At 42.8% G+C, this 17,244-nt stretch overlaps 1 protein-coding gene across 1 annotated transcript in view; it reads left to right on the forward strand.

Moving 5' to 3' along the window:
* LOC124016349 (collagen alpha-1(II) chain-like) overlaps positions 1-17,244 on the forward strand; it is an 84,239-nt gene that overhangs the window by 34,690 nt on the left and 32,305 nt on the right. Inside the window, exons 11-23 of the mRNA XM_046331906.1 lie at positions 2,759-2,812; positions 3,670-3,723; positions 3,920-3,973; positions 4,170-4,214; positions 4,423-4,476; positions 7,484-7,528; positions 7,771-7,824; positions 10,763-10,861; positions 11,524-11,568; positions 13,075-13,173; positions 13,408-13,461; positions 14,698-14,805; positions 15,643-15,696. Coding sequence (XP_046187862.1) covers positions 2,759-2,812; positions 3,670-3,723; positions 3,920-3,973; positions 4,170-4,214; positions 4,423-4,476; positions 7,484-7,528; positions 7,771-7,824; positions 10,763-10,861; positions 11,524-11,568; positions 13,075-13,173; positions 13,408-13,461; positions 14,698-14,805; positions 15,643-15,696 — 819 coding nt within the window. The remainder of the gene's footprint in view (positions 1-2,758; positions 2,813-3,669; positions 3,724-3,919; positions 3,974-4,169; positions 4,215-4,422; positions 4,477-7,483; positions 7,529-7,770; positions 7,825-10,762; positions 10,862-11,523; positions 11,569-13,074; positions 13,174-13,407; positions 13,462-14,697; positions 14,806-15,642; positions 15,697-17,244) is intronic.

Raw genomic sequence — 17,244 nt, forward strand, 5'->3', positions numbered from 1 at the left:
TGTCTCTCTGTCTTTTCCTCTCTGTCTCTTCCTCTCTGTCTCTTCCTCACTGTCTCTTTCTCTCTGTCCCTTCCTCTCTGTCTCTTCCTCTCTGTCTCTTTCTCTCTGTCTCTTCCTCTCTGTCTCTGTCTCTGTCTCTGTCTCTCTGTCTCTGTCTCTCTGTCTTTTCCTCTCTGTCTCTTCCTCTCTGTCTCTTCCTCTCTGTCTCTTCCTGTCTGTCTTTTCCTCTCTGTCTCTTCCTCTCTGTCTCTTCCTCTCTGTCTCTTCCTCTCTGTCTCTTCCTCTCTGTCTCTTCCTGTCTGTCTTTTCCTCTCTGTCTCTTCCTCTCTGTCTCTTCCTCTCTGTCTCTTCCTCTCTGTCTCTTCCTCTCTGTCTCTTCCTGTCTGTCTTTTCCTCTCTGTCTCTTCCTCTCTGTCTCTTCCTCTCTGTCTCTTCCTCTCTGTCTCTTCCTCTCTGTCTCTTCCTCTCTGTCTCTTCCTGTCTGTCTTTTCCTCTCTGTCTCTTCCTCTCTGTCTCTTCCTCTCTGTCTCTTCCTGTCTGTCTTTTCCTCTCTGTCTCTTCCTCTCTGTCTCTTCCTCTCTGTCTCTTCCTCACTGTCTCTTTCTCTCTGTCTCTTCCTGTCTGTCTCTTCCTCTCTGTCTCTTCCTCTCTGTCTCTTCCTGTCTGTCTTTTCCTCTCTGTCTCTTCCTCTCTGTCTCTTCCTCTCTGTCTCTTTCTCTCTGTCTCTTCCTGTCTGTCTCTTCCTCTCTGTCTCTTCCTCTCTGTCTCTTCCTGTCTGTCTTTTCCTCTCTGTCTCTTCCTCTCTGTCTCTTCCTCTCTGTCTCTTCCTCACTGTCTCTTTCTCTCTGTCTCTTTCTCTCTGTCTCTGTCTCTCTGTCTCTGTCTCTCTGTCTTTTCCTCTCTGTCTCTTCCTCTCTGTCTCTTCCTCTCTGTCTCTTCCTCACTGTCTCTTTCTCTCTGTCTCTTTCTCTCTGTCTCTTTCTCTCTGTCTCTTCCTCTCTGTCTCTGTCTCTGTCTCTGTCTCTCTGTCTCTGTCTCTCTGTCTTTTCCTCTCTGTCTCTTCCTCACTGTCTCTTTCTCTCTGTCTCTTTCTCTCTGTCTCTTTCTCTCTGTCTCTTCCTCTCTGTCTCTGTCTCTGTCTCTGTCTCTCTGTCTCTGTCTCTCTGTCTTTTCCTCTCTGTCTCTTCCTCACTGTCTCTGTCTCTCTGTCTCTGTCTCTCTGTCTTTTCCTCTCTGTCTCTTCCTCTCTGTCTCTGTCTCTGTCTCTGTCTCTGTCTCTCTGTCTCTGTCTCTCTGTCTTTTCCTCTCTGTCTCTTCCTCTCTGTCTCTTCCTCTCTGTCTCTTCCTCTCTGTCTCTTTCTCTCTGTCTCTTCCTCTCTGTCTCTTCCTCTCTGTCTCTGTCTCTGTCTCTCTGTCTTTTCCTCTCTGTCTCTGTCTCTCTGTCTCTGTCTCTCTGTCTTTTCCTCTCTGTCTCTTCCTCTCTGTCTCTTCCTCACTGTCTCTTTCTCTCTGTCCCTTCCTCTCTGTCTCTTCCTCTCTGTCTCTTTCTCTCTGTCTCTTCCTCTCTGTCTCTGTCTCTGTCTCTGTCTCTCTGTCTCTGTCTCTCTGTCTTTTCCTCTCTGTCTCTTCCTCTCTGTCTCTTCCTCTCTGTCTCTTCCTGTCTGTCTTTTCCTCTCTGTCTCTTCCTCTCTGTCTCTTCCTCTCTGTCTCTTCCTCTCTGTCTCTTCCTCTCTGTCTCTTCCTGTCTGTCTTTTCCTCTCTGTCTCTTCCTCTCTGTCTCTTCCTCTCTGTCTCTTCCTCTCTGTCTCTTCCTGTCTGTCTTTTCCTCTCTGTCTCTTCCTCTCTGTCTCTTCCTCTCTGTCTCTTCCTCTCTGTCTCTTCCTCTCTGTCTCTTCCTGTCTGTCTTTTCCTCTCTGTCTCTTCCTCTCTGTCTCTTCCTCTCTGTCTCTTCCTCTCTGTCTCTTCCTGTCTGTCTTTTCCTCTGTCTCTTCCTCTCTGTCTCTTCCTCTCTGTCTCTTCCTCACTGTCTCTTTCTCTCTGTCTCTTCCTGTCTGTCTTTTCCTCTCTGTCTCTTCCTCTCTGTCTCTTCCTCTCTGTCTCTTTCTCTCTGTCTCTTCCTCTCTGTCTCTTTCTCTCTGTCTCTTCCTGTCTGTCTCTTCCTCTCTGTCTCTTTCTCTCTGTCTCTTCCTGTCTGTCTCTTCCTCTCTGTCTCTTCCTCTCTGTCTCTTCCTGTCTGTCTTTTCCTCTCTGTCTCTTCCTCACTGTCTCTTTCTCTCTGTCTCTTTCTCTCTGTCTCTGTCTCTCTGTCTCTGTCTCTCTGTCTTTTCCTCTCTGTCTCTTCCTCTCTGTCTCTTCCTCTCTGTCTCTTCCTCACTGTCTCTTTCTCTCTGTCTCTTTCTCTCTGTCTCTTTCTCTCTGTCTCTTCCTCTCTGTCTCTGTCTCTGTCTCTCTGTCTCTGTCTCTCTGTCTTTTCCTCTCTGTCTCTTCCTCACTGTCTCTTTCTCTCTGTCTCTTTCTCTCTGTCTCTTTCTCTCTGTCTCTTCCTCTCTGTCTCTGTCTCTGTCTCTGTCTCTGTCTCTGTCTCTCTGTCTTTTCCTCTCTGTCTCTTCCTCTGTCTCTGTCTCTCTGTCTCTGTCTCTCTGTCTTTTCCTCTCTGTCTCTTCCTCTCTGTCTCTGTCTCTGTCTCTGTCTCTCTGTCTCTGTCTCTCTGTCTTTTCCTCTCTGTCTCTTCCTCACTGTCTCTTTCTCTCTGCTATAGGGTGAGGCTGGCAAACCCGGCAAAGGTGGTGATCGTGGACCTTCTGGTCCTCAGGTATGGTTTCATTATCTCTTCACTCTCTTTTCATTTATATGATAATGTATCTGTTCATTTATCTACACTCAATTGATCTCACTTCCTATTCATGCTGACTTAGTTATTACATTTGTACACACAACAATTTTTATTTAAACTGTATTGTTGGTTAGGGGCTTGTAAGTAAGCATTTCACTGTAAGGTGTTGTATTCGGTACATGTGACTAATACAATTTCATTTTATTTCAATTTTATTTGATGATCATTCAAGCAGACAAGGGAAGTATACAGTCCAGTTAGAAGACTCTCTAAGATGATTCAGTCAGATACAGTCCGGTTAGAAGACTCTCTAAGATGATTCAGTCAGATACAGTCCGGTTAGAAGACTCTCTAAGACGATTCAGTCAGATACAGTGCTGTTTGAAGACTCTCTAAGATGATTCAGTCAGATACAGTCCGGTTAGAAGACTCTCTAAGATGATTCAGTCAGATACAGTGCTGTTAGAAGACTCTCTAAGATGATTCAGTCAGATACAGTCCGGTTAGAAGACTCTCTAAGATGATTCAGTCAGATACAGTGCTGTTAGAAGACTCTCTAAGATGATTCAGTCAGATACAGTCCGGTTAGAAAGACTCTCCAAGATGATTCAGTCAGACAGAAGAGGAAGAACTGTCTCTACTAAATCCTCCCTCATGTCATCTGTCTCTCTGGCCCTCTGGCCTTCTGCCCCTTGAACATCATAAGTCTGGCTCCAAACCAGACTAGACCAGAGCAGGAAAGCAGATCTGGAGAAAAACTGAATAACCATTCCATTCTCTCCTATCTCTCCTCTTTCTATCTTCCCCTGTCTCTTGTTTTCTCTTCTGTACAACAGGGAGCTCGTGGATTCCCAGGAACTCCCGGTCTGCCTGGAATCAAAGGGCATAGAGTAAGTGATGTAATAGCAGTGACAATATATAATATGTCATCTTCAAATGTGTTCTTTCCTGTTTGCTTGCTTTTAGTGAACGTGTATGTTTGTCGTTGTTATACAGCTGTGAGCAACTGCATTGCCCAGTCAATGTGACAGTGAAGACTTGATTCCCAGTCCTGTACTCAGTCCTGTCTGTATCTCTTCTTTCCAGGGTTATCCAGGTCTTGATGGACTCAAGGGAGAGGGTGGAGCTGTTGGTTCTAAGGTAGGAAGGACTCAACATCAGCATCCTCTATCTCTCTCAAGTCATTCTAATCTCACAGATATCCTATCATTGCCTTTTTTGTCTGTCATGTTGTGATGCCTGTTTACCTACCATTCTGACCACCTCTAAAACACAAACCCCACCTCCTTTTCTCTCCGTCTCCTCCTACTAATTGAATGACTCTTCTCTGTTCTAGGGGGAGTCTGGTGCGCCCGGTGAGAATGGCGCTCCCGGACCCATGGTGAGCACAGATGGATAACTGATACCGGTCAGACAACTGATACCTGTCAGACACATTACAATGTGACATCATATGTAGTGGATGTAGTAGAGTATAAATACTGTGAAATAGATCTGCCACACATTGAATATCTATGGCAAATAGGCTATGAGATCTACATGTGATACTGTTGACTGTTTGTGATTGTAACCTCTGCACCGCTCTAAAGGGACCACGTGGTCTGCCTGGTGAGAGAGGTCGCCCCGGTCCCTCTGGAGCTGCTGTAAGTACCTTTCCCTGGCCTAGAACACACATTACAGTGCCCTGTCCTGAACTCCATATCTAGAACTCATGCTAGAACTCCCTGTCCTGAACTCCATATCTAGAATTCATACTAGAACCATTTCTAGAACTCATACTAGAACTCATACTAAAACCATTTCCAGAACTCATACTAGAACTCATACTAGAACCATTTCTAGAACACATACTAGAACTCATACCAGAACTCATTCTAGAACTCATACTAGAACCATTTCTTGAACACATACTAGAACTCATACTAGAACTCATTCTAGAACTCATACTAGAACCATTTCTAGAACTCATACTGAACTCATACTAGAACTCATACTAGAACCATTTCTAGAACTCATACTAGAACTCATACTAGAACTCATACTAGAAACATTTCTAGAACTCATACTAGAACTCATACTAGAACCATTTCTAGAACTCACACTAGAACTCATTCTAGAACTCATATCTGAACCATGTATAGATCTCACACTATAACTAATACTAGAACCATGTCTAGAACTCATGCCAGAACTCATACTAGAACCATGTCGAGAACTCATTTTAGAATCATGTCTGGAACTCATACTAGAACCAATACTAGAACTCATACTAGAACTCATACTAGAACCATGTCTAGAACTTATACTAGAACGGTCCCTCTGGAGCTGCTGTAAGTACCTTTCCCTGGCCTAGAACACACATTACAGTGCCCTGTCCTGAACTCCATATCTAGAACTCATGCTAGAACTCCCTGTCCTGAACTCCATGTCTAGAATTCATACTAGAACTCATACTAGAACCATTTCTAAAACTCATACTAGAACTCATACTAAAACCATTTCTAGAACTCATACTAGAACTCATACTAGAACCATTTCTAGAACACATACTAGAACTCATACCAGAACTCATTCTAGAACTCATACTAGAACCATTTCTTGAACACATACTAGAACTCATACTAGAACTCATTCTAGAACTCATACTAGAACCATTTCTAGAACTCACACTAGAACTCATTCTAGAACTCATATCTGAACCATGTCTAGAACTCACACTATAACTAATACTAGAACCATGTCTAGAACTCATGCCAGAACTCATACTAGAACCATGTCGAGAACTCATTTTAGAATCATGTCTGGAACTCATACTAGAACCAATACTAGAACTCATACTAGAACTCATACTAGAACCATGTCTAGAACTTATAGTAGAACAATGTTTAGAACTCATGCAAGAACGCATGCTATAGCCATGTCTAGAACTCATACTAGAACTCATACTAGAACCATGTCTAGAACTCATACATGAACTCACACTAGAACTCATACTAGAACCATGTCTAGAACTCATGCTAGAACTCATGAATGCACCAATTTGTAAGTCGCTCTGGATAAGAGCGTCTGCTAAATGACTTAAATGTAAATGTAATACTACACTAGAACTCATACTTAAACCATGTCTAGAACTCACACTAGAACTCATTCTAGAACCATGTCTACAACTCATGCTAGAACTCATACTATAACCATGTCTAGAACATACACTAGAACTCATACTTAAACCATGTCTAGAACTCACACTAGAACTCATTCTAGAACCATGTCTACAACTCATGCTAGAACTCATACTATAACCATGTCTAGAACATACACTAGAACTCATACTTAAACCATGTCTAGAACTCACACTAGAACTCATTCTAGAACCATGTCTACAACTCATGCTAGAACTCATACTAGAACCATGTCTAGAACTCATGCTAGAACCATGTCTAGAACTCATACTAGAACTCATACTAGAACTCATTCTAGAACCATGTCTAGAACTCATATGAGAACCATGTTTGGAACTCATACTAAAACTCATACTATAACTCACACTAGAACTCATACTAGAACCATGTCTAGAACTCATACTAGAACACATACTAGAACCGTGTCGAGAACTCATACTAGAACCATTTCTAGAACTCATGCTAGAACATACTAGAACCATGTCTAGAACTCATACGAGAACAATGTCTGGAACTCATACTAGAACCCATTCTAGAACCATGTCTAGAACTCATACTAGAACTATGTCTAGAACTCATACTAGAACACATACTAGAACCATGTCTAGAACTCATGCTAGAACTCATACTAGAACCATGTCTAGAACTCATACTAGAACTCATACTAGAACTCCATGTCTAGAACTCAAACTATAACTTATTCTAGAACTTATACTAGAACCATGTCTAGAACTCATACTCGAACTCATACTAGAACTCATTCTAGAACCATTTCTAGAACTCATGCTAGAACTCATACTAGAACCATGTCTAGAACTCACACTAGAACTCATTCTAGAACCATGTCTACAACTCATGCTAGAACTCATACTAGAACCATGTCTAGAACTCATGCTAGAACCATGTCTAGAACCATGTCTAGAACTCATAGAGAACCATGTTTGGAACTCATACTAAAACTCATACATAGAACTCACACTAGAACTCATACTAGAACACATACTAGAACCGTGTCTAGAACTCATACTATAACCATGTCTAGAACTCATGCTAGAACCCATTCTAGAACCATGTCTAGAACTCATACTAGAACTATGTTTAGAACACATACTAGAACCATGTCTAGAACTCATGCTAGAACTCATACTAGAACCATGTCTAGAACTCAAACTATAACTTATTCTAGAACTTATACTAGAACCATGTCTAGAACTCATACTCGAACTCATACTAGAACTCATTCTAGAACCATTTCTAGAACTCATACTAGAACCATGTCTAGAACTCAAACTATAACTTATTCTAGAACTTATACTAGAACCATGTCTAGAACTCTATCTACAACCTGTCTAGAACTTTCTGTCTCTGAAGAATACCATAGTGTCATTCCAGTGATCGGTACTTGACAATATGTGTTATGGAGCTGGTTCTCTGATGTGTGGTGACAGTATCTTGTCTTTCTCCTGTCTAGGGTGCTCGTGGTAATGATGGTCTGCCCGGCCCTGCTGGTCCTCCTGTAAGTATTGCAATGTAGTTTTATTCATTATTTAATTTCACTATATACTGTATAGTACACTGTACGTTTCAGCAGAAATCTCAGTGTTGCTGCAATACACCTGAATGCCCTCACTGTGGCAGTAGTGTTTGTTGACTCACTCCCCTCTCCTCCCTCCACCCCTCCTTTCTTTGCCCTCCCTCCTCTGCCCCCACCTTCCCCCCCTCCCCTCCACTCTCTCCTCTCTCTTTCTCTCTCTGTAGGGCCCAGTTGGTCCATCTGGTGCTCCAGGCTTCCCCGGTTCTCCAGGTTCTAAGGTATGTCACTGTCCTTTTATCTCTGTGTCTGAAAAGTTCCAGTTTTGTAACTTAGCCATATAAACCCAGGGGTACGTCAATGAAGGACTCTTTTGTACAAATACATTATTTTAGAGTATAAGGATAGGTACAAACTAAGATGCTACTGTACATTGTGTACTGTTCGTGTAAAAGGACTAGAGAGAAAATGGAGGAGTTCAGTTCAGAAATATCTTCTTTTTTTTAAAACATAAGCTGAAGAAAGAGTGAAAGAGGTGAAACCGGAGAAGGCAGTGTTAGAAAAGTGCTCTGAAACTGAAACCTATTTTCCTCCATCTGAGAGAGGGGTTTTGGAGGTGGGCTGTTTTATTTCCTTCTGAACAGTGAGCCGACAGGCCAGACTCTGTGTGTGTGTGTGTGTGTGTGTGTGTGTGTGTGTGTGTGTGTGTGTGTGTGTGTGTGTGTGTGTGTGTGTGTGTGTGTGTGTGTGTGTGTGTGTGTGTGTGTGTGTGTGTGTGTGTGTGTGTGTGTGTGTGTGTGTGTGTGTGTGTGTGTGTGTGTGTGTGTGTGTGTGTGTGTGTGTGTGTTTTACCACTGGTTTCACTTTCCTCTGTTGTCCCTCTCAGTCTCCCAGTCACGGAGCATATTTTAAAGATGCAGCTATAGGACACACTGTTCTGGGTACCCCACACAAAGACTTATTTGTAAGGTCCCTCAGTCGAGTAGTGAATTTCAAGAACATGTTCAACCACAAGGACCAGAGGTTTTCCAATGCTTCGCAAAGAAGGGCACAGATTGGTATATTGGTGAAAAAAAAATAAAGAAAAAGCAGACACGGAATATCCCTAATGGTGAATTAGTCATTTTAAAACGGTTACACAGTTTAATGGCTGTGATAGGAGAAACCTGAGTATGGATCAAGAACACACTAAAGCCCCCAAACTCAACTCTGGACCTTGAAGCCAGTTCCGCTGCATTTTTTATTGTTCTCCTCTAATCAGGAACTGATTATAGTACTGGGACACCAGTTGGGTGCAATTAATGATCAGGTAGAAACAGAAAACCAGCAGGCTCCGGACCTCGCAGGGTCAGAGTTGAGGAACCCCTGCACTAAAGTAAAACTGTACTAAAGTAATACTGCACTAAAGAAAAACTGTACTAAAGTAATACTGCACTAAAGTAAAACTGCACTAAAGTAATACTGCACTAAAGTAATACTGCACTAAAGTAATACTGCACTAAAGAAAAACTGCACTAAAGTAATACTGCACTAAAGTAATACTGCACTAAAGTAATACTGCACTAAAGTAATACTGTACTAAAGAAAAACTGTACTAAAGTAATACTGCACTAAAGAAAAACTGTACTAAAGTAATACTGCACTAAAGTAATACTGCACTAAAGTAATACTGCACTAAAGTAATACTGCACTAAAGTAATACTGTACTAAAGTAATACTGCACTAAAGTAATACTGCACTAAAGTAATACTGCACTAAAGTAATACTGTACTAAAGTAATACTGCACTAAAGTAATACTGCAAATAATGTTGCAAAGAAATAAACTTTTTGTCTTCATTAAGTTTGCATTATATTTGGGGAAAATTAACTCCAAATATACACTGAGTTGCTTACCAATATGACATTGATGTTCCTGAGTGGCCTACTTACAGTTTTGACTCAAATCTGCTTGAAAATCTATAGCAAGACTTGAAAATGGTTGTCTATAATGATCAATAACCAACTTGACAGAACTTGAATAATACAAAAATAATGGGCAAATATTGTACAATGCAGGTCTACAAAACTCTTAGAGACTTACCCAGAAAGACTCACAGCTGTAGTTGTTGCCAAAGATGTTTGTAACATGTATTGACGCAGGGGGTTAAATACTTATTGAATCGAGATATATTATTGTTTTACCAATTATTTTATTTTTTGGAAAAAAAATAGCATTTCTTCCCCACTTTGACAGAGTTCTTTGTGAAGATTGTTGACAAAAAAAGCAATTGAATCAATATAATCCCACTTTGTAATAAAACAAAATGTGGGACAAGTAAAGGGGGTTGAATACTTTCCGAAGGCCCTGTAGATGGCAAATGATCTGGGGGCTTTTGTGCAACTGTGTGTGTGTGTGTGTGTGTGTGTGTGTGTGTGTGTGTGTGTGTGTGTGTGTGTGTGTGTGTGTGTGTGTGTGTGTGTGTGTGTGTGTGTGTGTGTGTGTGTGTGTGTGTGTGTGTGTGTGTGTGTGTGTGTGTGTGTGTGTGAGAGAGAACGTGCTTGCCTGCATGTGTGTGCGCGCGGGTAACCGTGTCTGCATGCATGTGTGACTGTGTGTGTGGGTGGCTAATGTTACAAAAACCACCTAGTGTGTAAACAACAGTGTTTCCTCTAGAAACCTGTAGAAACCTCTGGAAACCTCTAGAAACCTCTAGAAACCTCTGGAAACCTCCAGAAACATCTGGAAACCTCTAGAAACCTCTGGAAACGTAGAAACAGTTCAAGTGTTCAATCATAAGTAGGGTTTCAATTTGATTTATTTTTTTATATTCGGACAATATTTAATTCTTAATTTAATTTGTCTTCCAATAAATGTTGTTCGACTTTATATATTCTTAATATTAATATTTACCTACTTGGGCTTTTACTAAATTCAATTAAGAATAAACACTTGTAACTTTATTTTACAAGGTTTCAACACTTTAATTCTTATGGAGGTGTTTATTTGACAATAAATGCTTAACCATCTAAACCAAATCTGCACCTAGTTTATTTTGCACATAGTTTCTGTATTTTTAGATAATAATTTTAAAACAGTACACTTCAATAGATTATTGATCGATTGCTTGATTGATCGATTTAATATATTGTTTGATTTATTGATGTTTTATAGACCATTTGATTGATTGATTGATTGATTGATTGATTGATTGATTGATTGTTTGATTGTCTCTCTCCAGGGAGAAGCTGGCCCCACCGGTGCTCGTGGACCTGAGGGCGCCCAGGGACCACGTGGAGAGTCAGGAACCCCCGGATCTCCCGGACCCGCCGGCGCTTCTGTGAGTGTCCCAGTATGACAGTGTCCCCACAAAACAGTGTCCCCACAAAACAGTGTCCCAGTATGACAGTGTCCCAGTATGACAGTGTCCCAGTATGACAGTGTCCCCACAAAACAGTGTCCCCACAAAACAGTGTCCCAGTATGACAGTGTCCCCACAAAACAGTGTCCCCACAAAACAGTGTCCCAGTATGACAGTGTCCCCACAAAACAGTGTCCCCACAAAACAGTGTCCCCACAAAACAGTGTCCCAGTATGACAGTGTCCCCACAAAACAGTGTCCCCACAAAACAGTGTCCCCACAAAACAGTGTCCCCACAAAACAGTGTCCCAGTATGACAGTGTCCCAGTATGACAGTGTCCCAGTATGACAGTGTCCCCACAAAACAGTGTCCCCACAAAACAGTGTCCCAGTATGACAGTGTCCCCACAAAACAGTGTCCCAGTATGACAGTGTCCCAGTATGACAGTGTCCAGAAAAACAGTGTCCCCTCTGTGTCAGTGGTCCAAGTCATATGACTAGGGACCTGAATTTTTCCCTGACAATGTCACTTGAACTGGAAACACTCTGTGTCCTTGTCATAGGCTTATGATGTAAGATGAAAACAATGGCTATATACAAGGATGTAATGATCATTCTAACTAGTCTGTTCTTCCCTACAGGGTAACCCTGGTACTGATGGTATTGGTGGAGCTAAAGGATCAGCTGTGAGTCTCCTGGACAATCTCTCCTCTTCTCCTGTCTCCCTCCCTTCCTCTGTCCTCTGTCTCTGTATCTTATAGTCCTACACTCTGTTCTCACACTATGCCTACAGACTTCTATCAGTGTAACTTAAGATAGTCCATGTCCACAGTATAGGCAGGGTTTGAGGGTCATCTCCAACTAAGTCTAATAAAATGTTATGCCTGAAGTATGTTTTTATTAGAGTTTAATAGAGTTGTGTGGCATCTGTCAGTGCTTCTAGCTGGAATATGGAAGGTGAATGGAGGTCATATCTAAACCACTGGGATATCTACAGAGATAACCAGAGATGGCCCTGGGTTTTCATACACTATATGAAACCTACAAAATGTAAGACATTATAAAGTCTCATATATTACTATGACAAGTTATAAAGCATTATAATGCACCTGCAGGCTAAAAGTAAAGAGTTAAAGACATGATTTACAAACTAAATGTAAACGCTTGTGACCAGCCTAGTCCACTAGTTCAGTCTGAGAACTAAAGAGAAATAGCTCCCGAGTGGCACAGTGGTCTAAGACACTGCATCCCAGTGTGTCACTACAGTCCCTGGTTCGAAATCCAAGCTGTATCACATCCAGCTGTGATTGGGCGGCGCACAATTGGCCTAGCGTCGTCCGGTTTAGGGTTTGGCCGGGGTAGGCAGTCATTTTTAAATTAACTGACTTGCCTAGTTAAATAAATACAAATATTTAGTCACTGTCACATTATGAAACCCACCTTTGACCCTGAAAAAAAAAAGATTGTGGATCTCATCTCCATTACTGTGAGTCAGTAGTTTTTGCATTTCTTTTTCCGTGTGCCCTAACCACGAGTTGTTCTATTTATCAGGTCAGGTGACGTGGTTAGGAAAAGCTCTTGGTCTTAATTTTCCCTGTAACACAATCAAGAACCCATTAAAATAATTTAGATGAGAATCACGCAGGTGTGATATATGTCGCTTTGAGTTAATTATGGCTGAGTAGACCAGATCTGGGGCCAGACACACACACACACACACACACACACACACACACACACACACACACACACACACACACACACACACACACACACACACACACACACACACACACACACACACACACACACACACACACACACACACACACACACACACACACGCACACGCCTATCCCTTACATAATAGTCAAGCAGACTGCAGTTGGTACTTGGTGCTGGATGTCCAGGCCGTGTCTCTAGCTTCAGGACCTCTCCCACCTGCTCCACCCTCTAACTCATGTAAAATTGAAGACATTGATCTAAGTCCAGAAACCTCCTTAGATAAAGTTATAGATTTGTTTCCCTCGTTGATCTACAAGCAACAGTAAACATATCACTACTTCTTCTTGTCACGGTGTTGATTGAATGTTTAGTGTTCCCTTCCACTATCACACATGATCATTTCAGAGTGATGATTGATTGGTACGTGATTGATATTGACCTGTGTACTATCTGTCGCTCTACCATAGGGTGCTCCTGGTATCGCTGGCGCGCCTGGCTTCCCGGGACCCCGTGGCCCTCCAGGACCCCAGGGAGCCACTGGGCCTCTCGGACCAAAGGGAACATCTGTACGTCAAAACTGTTGTAATGTATAATGAATGTCAGGGACGATACGAGGTATCTGTAATATAATAATATATTGTAATGTAGCGTGATTCTGTTTGCATTTCAAAGGCTCGTAATATGCAACTCCAATGGAGGAAATGGTTGTAATCTGACTTCATTGTCGAAAGACAATTGAATATTGAAGAATATTAAAGGTCTGTAATAATGATCCATGTATTTTTTGTCTTTCTCTCTAGGGTGACCCTGGTATCCCAGGTTTCAAGGGTGAGGCTGGACCCAAGGGAGAGATTGTGAGTATTATTAAATAAACAATAAAAAGTGAACAGTAAATATTACGCTCACGCAAGTTCCAAAAGAATTAAGACATTTTAAATGTCATATTATGTGTTGTAATGATGTGCAAATAGTTAACATACGAAAGGGAAAATAAATAAGCATAAATATGGGTTGTATTTACAATGGTGTTTGTTCTTCACTGGTTGCCCTTTTCTTGTGGCAACAGATCACACATCTTGCTGCTGTGATTGCACACTGTGGTATTTCACCCAATAGATATGGATTTGTTGTGTAATCTGAGGGAAATATGTGTCTCAAATATGGTAGTACATTTGGCAGGAGGTTAGAAAGTGCAGCTCAGTTTCCACCTCATTTTGTGGGCAGTGTGCACATAGCCTGTCTTCTCTTGAGAGCCAGGTCTGCCTACGGCTGCCTTTCTCAATAGCAAGGCTATGCTCACTGAGTCTGTACATACTCAAGGCTCTCTCTCTCTCTCTCTCTCTCTCTCTCTCTCTCTCTCTCTCTCTCTCTCTCTCTCTCTCTCTCTCTCTCTCTCTCTCTCTCTCTCTCTCTCTCTCTCTCTCTCTCCACTCTCTCTCTTTCAGTCTCTCATAGCTAAGTAATCCCTCAAAATACTGGATAATGTCCAAGAGTTTATAATGCCCCATGAAACTCATAGACAGAATGGAGAGCATCCCAGATTGCTTCCAGATTGTAACAGAGTTTGTAACTAAGCCACATGGGGGCCCTGTTGGATTGTTATCTGTCAACAATCTAATATTAGACCTACTAAGGACCAGGCAAGCAACATCATTTTAAATATTTTATGGTAGTTTCGAAAATAAAGTAAAGAATGCATATTTATCCTCAGCATTCATTATAAAAAATGAGATTGAGAGACAACTTTGCTTCGTTAGGTGAAGTTCTGTTCTGTTATCATGAGTTTAGTAAGATGTCTGCTGATGTTAGGTGAAGTTCTGTTCTGTTATCATTAGTTTAGTAAGATGTCTGCTGATGTTAGGTGAGGTTCTGTTCTGTTATCATGAGTTTAGTAAGATGTCTGCTGATGTTAGGTGAGGTTCTGTTCTGGTATCATGAGTTTAGTAAGATGTCTACAGAACCTCAACTAACATCAGCAGATACTTGAACAGTTTTCATCCCTTCTTAGTGAAATCTATTTCTAAATCTAAATCTATTTTTGGATGATGGATATTACATGTGATTACTAACATCCTGTTGTGTTTGTGTAGGGACCCGCGGGTCCCCAAGGAGCCCTTGGCCCTGCAGGAGAGGAGGGGAAGAGGGGACCCAGAGGAGAGCCCGGCGCTGCTGGACCTCTCGGACCTCCCGGAGAGAGAGTGAGTACCACCGATGACACCCATCTTGTCACCCCGTCGGCGTACAAGGCTACACATCATTCCAACCATTTGTTGAGGCACAATGTGTTTCCTGCACATAAAAAGGAGGAAATTAAATGGACGGCTACACTGCCAGTGGGCTGTCCCAGAGAGGGCTGTCACAGAGAGGGCTGTCCCAGAGAGGGCTGTCACAGAGAGGGCTGTCCCAGAGAGGGCTGTCACAGAGAGGGCTGTCCCAGAGAGGGCTGTCCCAGAGAGGGTTGTCTCAGAGAGGGCTGTCACAGAGAGGGCTGTCACAGAGTCCCAGAGAGGGCTGTCACAGAGAGGGCTGTCCCAGAGAGGGCTGTCACAGAGAGGGCTGTCACCAAGAGGGCTGTCCCAGAGAGGGCTGTCCCAGAGAGGGCTGTCCCAGAGAGGGCTGTCTCAGAGAGGGCTGTCCCAGAGAGGGCTGTCCCAGAGAGGGCTGTCCCAGAGAGGGCTGTCACAGAGAGGGCTGTCCCAGAGAGGGCTGTCCCAGAGAGGGCTGTCACAGAGAGGGCTGTCACAGAGAGGGCTGTCTCAGAGAGGGCTGTCACAGAGAGGGCTGTCACAGAGAGGGCTGTCAGGGAGGGCTGTCTCAGAGAGGGCTGTCACAGAGAGGGCTGTCACAGAGAGGGTTGTCTCAGAGAGGGCTGTCTCAGGGAGGGCTGTCGCAGAGAGGGTTGTCTCAGGGAGGGCTGTCCATGTTACTTTACATTTACCACACACTGTAGTCTCGCTCCCAGTGTTAAATGTTGATTTTTTCTTCTTCTTCTTCTTCTAACCCTGAACCCTTTTGTTGTTGTTGTCTTTGTTTAGGGCGCCCCCGGCAACCGTGGTTTCCCAGGTCAGGATGGTCTGGCTGGTCCCAAGGTGAGTGTCCCCATGACAATATGGTCTCAGGAGAGGGGCTTATCGTTAAAGGAGGGGAAACTAAGTGCTATGGCACAGGAAATTAACAGGAGGTGTCCATTCAGATCAACTGAATAGGATACACTAATACTGTCAGGACTGTGTCAGCAATAGTCTCTTGAGTGACTGATTGTTAACATAAACGTTAACCACGCAGGATTGGTTCTGGGTTATTATGACATAAGGTCATCAATGACATATCTGTACATTTCAACACCACAGGATCATGGGTAATATACTATATGTATCTATATATCTACAGCCAAGCGTTGGTGTGAAAATGCCCTTCTGTACTAGAGTAGTAGTGAAGACATTCCATCATCGTTTTCTGAACACAAGCATTTATTGGAGTCCTTCAGGCAATTACTATCCAACCTGACTGAATATTCTGTTAGGAGCGCATCGATAGTGAAACAGCCAGGTATCACGGAGAAAATGATATGTGAGAAAGAAAGACAGAGCCCCTATTAGGCCATGTCCACACTTGACACGTACACGCGACTTCTGCTATCAGAATACGAGGATCGCATTGAAAAGACGTGTAGACGCACAAAAATCGCTTTGTTGTTCTGATTGTGTTCAGATTTTGCTGACAACTTCAGGAGGTGGTCAGGGATGCGTTGTGTGCGGATTTCTCCTCAGGCTGGACGGAATCAGGCTACCGAAAGCCCATAAAGTGGTCGACTTCATCAGCACTCCTCCCACAAGTCTCCAGAAAACTTGTGTTTTGGGACCGAAAGGCACCTTTTAATTATAACGTTGGAGCAAATACATTCCTAGCGTGTGAGGAACTTGTTTGGTGGCCTCATAAAAGCTAGCCAGCTAGCTAATATTTAGAATTTTTTGAATTTATGCTAAACTATATGCATTCTCTTTAGCGTTGCTTGCTAACTTGCTTGCTAGCTACAGAGGTTTGCTTGCTGGCTAGCTACAGAGGTTAGCTTCCTGGCTAGCTACAGGGGTTAGGTGGCTAGTTAGCTACGGTAGTTAGCTACTGCCATCAGCCTATTCCACCTTTTGTAGAATGCATACTGGCATTTGAATATACTGCGAGAAAAGGGAATCAGGACACACTGTGGACAAGTTAGACACATGTACATGTAGGTGTACAAATGCTGCATGAACAGTCAAGTCTAGACACAAGCCTTAGTGTCAGTGTTGTCTACTGGCGTCATCTATAATTTTACTGTTTCACCACCAGAGGTCACCTCAACCTCATCCTCACCACCAACTCTAGTCTAGCTGACACCAGTGTCTCAGACTGCAAATGGAAGCGTTTCATTACATTCCAAATTAAATATTATTCACCCGTATTCGTTACATTGGGTAAATGTGTCAGAAGGAATCTTTTCTAATTTCAAGACCCTTGTCTTTTCCCCCCTCCTCAGAAGGGAGATTTCCGTTGTCCAACGGAATGTATTCAACCAATGTGTGTCTGCCTTGCTCAAGGGCAGAATGACAGATTTTGACCTCTGCTCAAACTTCCAGTTACTGGCCCAATCCTCCTAC

Source organism: Oncorhynchus gorbuscha, linkage group LG03, assembly GCF_021184085.1.
Source record: "Oncorhynchus gorbuscha isolate QuinsamMale2020 ecotype Even-year linkage group LG03, OgorEven_v1.0, whole genome shotgun sequence".
In the NCBI taxonomy this organism is placed as follows: Eukaryota; Metazoa; Chordata; class Actinopteri; order Salmoniformes; family Salmonidae; genus Oncorhynchus; species Oncorhynchus gorbuscha.